The sequence below is a fragment of the Limulus polyphemus genome, unplaced genomic scaffold, assembly GCF_000517525.1.
Source record: "Limulus polyphemus unplaced genomic scaffold, Limulus_polyphemus-2.1.2 Scaffold232, whole genome shotgun sequence".
NCBI classification, from domain to species: Eukaryota; Metazoa; Arthropoda; class Merostomata; order Xiphosura; family Limulidae; genus Limulus; species Limulus polyphemus.
In genome coordinates, this window is record NW_013665842.1 from 382,862 (window position 1) to 389,750 (window position 6,889).

At 28.3% G+C, this 6,889-nt stretch overlaps 1 protein-coding gene across 1 annotated transcript in view; it reads right to left on the minus strand.

Moving 5' to 3' along the window:
- Positions 1–2,745: 2,745 nt before the first annotated feature.
- Positions 2,746–6,889, minus strand: part of LOC106478614 (protein KRTCAP2 homolog) — a 10,737-nt gene continuing 6,593 nt past the window's right edge. The window contains exons 3-5 of the mRNA XM_013939171.2: positions 6,277–6,340; positions 4,237–4,303; positions 2,746–2,915 (exon numbers count right to left, since the gene is read on the minus strand). Coding sequence (XP_013794625.1) covers positions 2,798–2,915; positions 4,237–4,303; positions 6,277–6,340 — 249 coding nt within the window. The 3' untranslated portion in view covers positions 2,746–2,797. The remainder of the gene's footprint in view (positions 2,916–4,236; positions 4,304–6,276; positions 6,341–6,889) is intronic.

Consider the following 6,889-nt stretch of genomic DNA (forward strand, 5'->3'; position numbering starts at 1 on the left):
ATATTAAGCAAATTTAACACTTACAAAGTACTATTTGAAAAACTATTTTTTGAAATTCAATCATAATCTGCTATTTCTTTCATTGCAAGTAAGTGAATATCGTAAATTACCGCAAGTTATATCACTTAGATATTTATACATTGTATACAGATATTACAATATTAAATTATATCTCGTACAAAATTCGCACTACGTTTAGACCTCATGAACATGATTATACAATTATAAAAACCGATGCTAGTTTTCAAAATTATGATCACATAATTTAAGCAATCCAAGTTATTTATAAGATAGTTTTTGTAAAAAAAAATGTTCAGAATAAATGCATTTTCGTAATTTCTTTAAAAAATCCCATTGTAACATATCAAAATATAATTTTATATTGTAGTTATGAACTGGTTCAATTAATACTAAATTGTGCAACTAGCTTAAAGCTGTGTAGATAAAGGTGAATTGACTCATTTGAACATACCAATACACAAATCATGAATATTTTAAAATATCAGGGTATTGAACTTAGTAATGTATAGCAGGTTAGCAAAATGTTTGAATTGTATAGAATATAATAAATACATATGAGTGTCTACTATTGTATATTTCTAACTTGGTTTATTACTTCAGATAAATGCGAATTAAATAACTTAGAAAACAGTCTTTCGAGGCATATCATAGGTTTGTAAGTTAACAAGCTTGACTAATTTTTAACTGTTTCAATCTAAGTAAATATTTCTTTATTCTCATAAAACAAAAAAGTTGTATATTAGTTAATTATGTTCCCCAAGATTCACTTATTCATATTTTTAAAAATGTAATAATTAGAATATAAACTAACATTCTTTTATTCTAAGAAACCACCTAAAATAAAAAAAAAGATAAACCACAAAAGAAAACCTATTAACTATATAGTTATGATGTACAAATATGTCAAGGGCAGTTTAGTTATATTTGCATCTAGAGAAGTATTTAAAAGAACATATGTAGGTAATTAAAATAAACATGTTTTTTTTTTTATTCAAAGTCCAACAAAAATAACCATCTTTTGCAATGCTATTGTTGCTTTTTGTATAATGTGCTACTATCTATATAAAAATTAAGAAACTGTATGAATAAAACAAGATTTTAATTTTAAAGAAAAGAAATAACCAATGTTGTTTGTTATGAAAATATTAATAACTAAAAACATAAAGAAAAATTAACAGGAACATTTTACTTCAAATACATAAGATGCTGAAACCGCTAGCAAATATATATATATATATATATATATTTCTTTTTTCTCAAAGAAAAAATACTTTTGTACATTTTATTTTTATGCTTTTATTTGTACTGGAAAATGTATTTTAATGTACTATAAAAAACTAAAACTGTTAAACATATGATACAGTGTTTGAGGTTTAGTCAATTAATAATTTGCCCTAAAAATTTTAATTTGATTCATTACAACAACTGTGTGCTATATGTTTTCACATATTTCCTGTATAACTTGTATTCAGAATTTTGTGATTAAAGTGTTTTAAGGCTAACAATATACATTTATTCCACAAAGAATACTAACAGTAACACATATGTAAATTGTACACAGTGCTAGATTAGTTTTCAAGAAACAATATTATTGTAGATTCCAAATTATAGTCATCTAATCATCTAAGGCTTTCAAAACATATAGATTTAGACATGTGAAAAGAGAAAGGGAATCTCATTCTAAAAGTTACGTTCTGATATTTATAAAAAGCAGTATTATGATAATTATTTAATGGAAATAATAAGAAACTTTAGCAGTGAATACATGGTACCTCTTGTGTAAATTCAACATAGGTAACACTTTTGTATGATGATATTAACTTGTAAAAGTTCACTGATGAAAAGATTCTTGACAGAAATGTGTTATACATTTCAATCTAGTTTTTCAGTGAACTAGAAAAGAAATATCTTGTTGGGTATTCTAGTAAACATGACTGGTTCTGACTGCTCACTCTAATCAGGTAGAGAAAAAATCTTTCTTTGGGATTAAACTTTTTTGGTATTATACTAAGCATAACTGGTTCTGACTCTTTGCCCTAATGAGATAAAGGTAAATTGACCATTTCTTTTAGAAGAAACTTACATGGTTTTACAGTAGTTTTTTAGTGCAAAGATACAAAATGGGCTATCTGCACCCTGTCTATCACATGGAATCAAACCCTGGATTTTTGCATTTGAAGTCCACAAACTTACCACTGACCCACAAGGGGACTTGTATTAAAGTAAAATCACTGGTTCTGACTTCTTACCCTAGTGATATATAGATGAATTATCTGTTTCTTTTGGAATAACTTGCTGGTTATTACAGTAAATATGAAAAGTTTCAAATTTTTTACTCTAAGAACCTGTGGAAAAGAGAAAACTTATCATGCTAACAACAACCCTGCAAAACCACGAGTGGATATGCAATAAAACTTCAGATACAACTTGGCCTGCATATAGTTTTACAGACAAACTAATTTATAAAAAAAGTGCCGAGTTGGAACTGAATTTTAATGAAAACCTGTGCAATACACTGTATTCTTTTAATTTTTTATCACACAAATTAAAAAAATAGTCTTATTTTGGCTAATTCCCATATTGAAAGAACGTAACTTTACTTGGATGATGACAAAAATCATGCTTACACATCTTCTTTTACCTTGTGTTAAATATAACTTTTCAATGTACCTTATTCATTTTATCTCAAAATATTAAGGATATGTATACAAATGGACAAAAACATTTTTCTTTTTAATAATGTTTATTCAACCAATGAAAAAAACTCATACAGAAACTAATGTTTCTTTTTCTTGGAATTGATAATGGGTGCTGGTTTATTTGATACAGGCTGTCCATAAGCTTTTATGGAAATCCGATTCAGATAATAAAGAGCCAGAAGTGAAAAGAGAAAGCTGAAATAAAATAAAAATATTTTTTCAATTATATAAAAGTCTCTTACTAACATTGATTTATGTACATGCCATAACAATAATTTCAATACATTTCACAAATTACTCTATAAATAAAAACAAGTGTAATAAAATTAGAAGTTCATTAGTTATTTTTTTTACAATAAAACAGGATACCCTCAGAACATCAAAAATATAGAAAGAAGAATTTAATGTATGTGGTTTGTTTGAACTCTCAGTTTACAGCAGGGTAATGAGCATTATAGTTTACCTAATATCACTGACTGAACATATTACTTTCGTAAACATTTAATTTTTTTTTACAACACTTCAAAACTAAAATTATATTCAATAAAATTATACAACTATTTAATTATTTCATAAGACAAATGTAAAATTAGTTTCAATTAATTAATTTCATTTTAAGCTGGTTTAAGTCACCTGAGCTGTTAAGACCTAATCATCTACTAGTAAGTAAAATTTTTACAAGTATTGAAGAGGTGAATGTTCTTATTTTACAGGCAATACAAAATTGAATACTTATTTTACAAGTAAAAAAGTTTTATACTACAAATAATAAAAAAATAAGTAACTTTATTTTACAATTAGTAGACAAAAGTTTTTTGTTTCAAAAAATTTAAGCTTTATCACTTGACAATTGATAGGAAAAATTGGGTTTTCCCTTTTTTATCTCTCAAATAATTAATCCCCAAACAAATCTAACCTCACTATCACTTTGTGGAATCCCACACTGGATAGAAAGAACAGAAGTCAGAAAAATAAGAGAATACAGACCAATTTGTTTATTAACACACAGAGTAACACTGTAAGGTGAAAAGTTACCATTTAAATTATGTAAGAATCTGCAACTGTTACTGACTGGGAAATACATTATGTTGTGTTTGCATGTGACTACATGCTAAAACAAAGTAAATGATGGTAAATATCCTAGACATAGAAAACTGGAGGGAGATGAAACTTATAAATGATTATTTATAATGAGATCTGTCATTGAATGAACAAATTTTATAAACTTGTAAGAAACCCCTATTACATGAAAGTAGTCTAAAAAGTAAGAAAAATAAAGTACTTAACTAATAAGTGTTTATTTACAAAGTACAATAAAGTTAAAGAAAGAGGAGTTACAACAGATAATGTACTCCCAGCACCGAATAATTTGTGTGTGCAAATTTAAATAGACAAACACATACACATCTCATTATAAACATGATTAAGTTTGGTATGAAATCAAATGTAAAACCCTCAAAACTCTACACAATCCTTAAATAGTACACTAATACGAAAGATAAAACTACAAACTTACCAGGTAGTGATGCAAACCCTATGTACCATCCCGGAAGCAAACATGGCTATCAGAAGACACAGAGCCACTGCAAGGGTGATATATACATGCAACTTTATAAAGTACTGTAGACAATGCTATTAATATATCATATTATTTTGAATATAATACTAAACATTAGATGTTTATCTGAGCATTATAATTTTTTTACATTCATTTGTCATTAAAACTGTCTTCCACACCATTTTTGTTCTAACTGAGTTTTTTCAACAGTCATGCATTATATATGACTTCTACTGCCCAATATGTGAGGGTGCTTGACTGTCAAATAATTTAAAAGAACACTAATCATAGGTTTATAGACAATTCAAGCATTGCTCGGCATGCACTAAACGAATGTGATATGATCCTATTCCCAACATGTTCAAAGTAATCTGTAAAGCTGAAAATCAGACTACGCTATGGATGAAGTATTCTACACTTTGGTTCTGACAAATGTTACTAAAAAACTAATATAAAATTTACAAATTTATTCAAAATTGCTACATAAACAATGATTATAAAACTATATTATGTTACTATAGATGTGTAACACCCATAGTAGCCGTTTTCAAGTAAGTATGATAAGCATGCCTTGATTCAAAACTTGTATAAATATTTAAATTTCAGAGGCCAAATGAAACAATTCTTTACAGATAAACAATAATATTAAGTACTGTTGTGGCATCCATTCAATTGATCTTTGTACAGGGCATCTACAAATGGCTGCACACATTTTAAAATGTAATAACTTTTAAATGAAAAAGATAAAGACGTGCAGTATGTATTTGCATCTCAAGTTTTGTTCAACCTGGCAAGATTTTGATATAAACTAACATTTCTTCAGTAAATAGCGACAAAGCGGTAACTGTTTAGGAAGTATTCATGGCTGCTACTCTTGTGAAAACCAATTCCAACAAGTCTATTATGCATGTATACTACTGAAGAATGCAATAAGTGATGGCATAAGTAGTTCAAGGACCCAGAATCTGTACATCAGAGGAAATACCTCATTAAGTGAAGACTGCTACTTTAGTAACCAAGGTCCTTCAACCTACTCTGACAAAATCTATTAAGAAAAATTATTTTCAATTTCACATTCCGAGAGTTACTGTTTAAGATTTTAAAAAATACAACTGAAATTTCATGCATATAACATCAGATGCAATACTGGCTATTCACAGATAAAAGGCTATACTCATGGTAAATACATGAGTGCCATGTTCCTTGACCAGATGGATCGTGACAATTTCAATGAGACAACATTTCATTCTGTCTGGAACGAGTATATGCAAAACTTGCCAAGAATCAATGTTTGATATGATGTTTTACAATGAAAGATCTATGGCTCGTTTTCCTTCCAAGAGAAAACACTGAACTCGCATACCTGGAAAATTTCTAGAATTTTATCTTCGCATATTTGGAAGTTCATGGTATTTGTTTATTAATGTGGAGCACCACTCACGTACTATTCTACACCCCATGCCTTCTGTACCTAATGCCACAACTTATGTATGTGGGGAGGGGACACTTGAAGTCTAGTTTGCATACCACATCCAGCTGCTGAATGACCTTAAAGATAATACTAAGAAAACAACTGAGGTAATTCTAAAAGGCATGCTTGTAAAAACTTTGTGACAATGCCTGAAAAATACACTAAAGTGACAAATGCCATGTGGAGTTGATATAAAATCTAGGGATACAAAATCCAACATGCTCTTTGACAAGTTCCTATATTTCTTCATTTAAAAGTTATCCTATTTCAAAAATGTTTACAGCCAATTGTAGATACCTTTCAAATTCCTAAAACCAATTAAGTATGGAATAAAAAATAATCCAATAAACAGTATACCTAATTTTTCATAGACCAGTACACAACTTTTAAACAAAATTACATCTCAACTATGCCATTAGTTTTCTTTTGTTCAATTCATATTATGAACTTATAAGAAAGCAATGAAAATGATAAAATATCTCAAGAGAGTTAAATATCGGTAATCATATCTTGAAATAAAAACTCACCTTCAGGAAACAGCTTTGTTTGGAAATTTTTTCCAAAAAGACTTGTTTCTAAATTTCCAATGGCCTGGTTTTGAAGTTAAGGAGATGTGCTTACAAAGAAAACTGGGTACTACTATAGCGTGCAGTCTACAAAGATATTTACACTATAGCATGTGCTCTACACAGATACTACCATCATCACCGTTTTATCTTTTATTTGCAATTGGCACCAGTTATTATAAATAACGCTTTTAAACTAATAAAGCACAAAATACCATTACATAACGTTTTGGGGGCAAATATAATCAGAATAAGTTCCAACAATCCAAAACTAACACAATTATAACTAAACTTAAGGTACTCTTTTGGAACAGACAACTTATTATATTTACTGAACAAAAACATGAATACATATAAATCATTTAGAAAAAATTATGTTTCAGTGAATCATTAAAACGATGATGATGATAGTATCTGTGTAGACCACATGCTATAGTGTAAATATCTTTATAGACTGCATGCTATAGTAGCACTGAAAACTGTATACTGATATTTTACATCTTAGAAACTGATCACAAAACTAAAAAAAAAAGTATTTTCAAAAACTTGTACTTTCAAATAAGGTTGAATTATT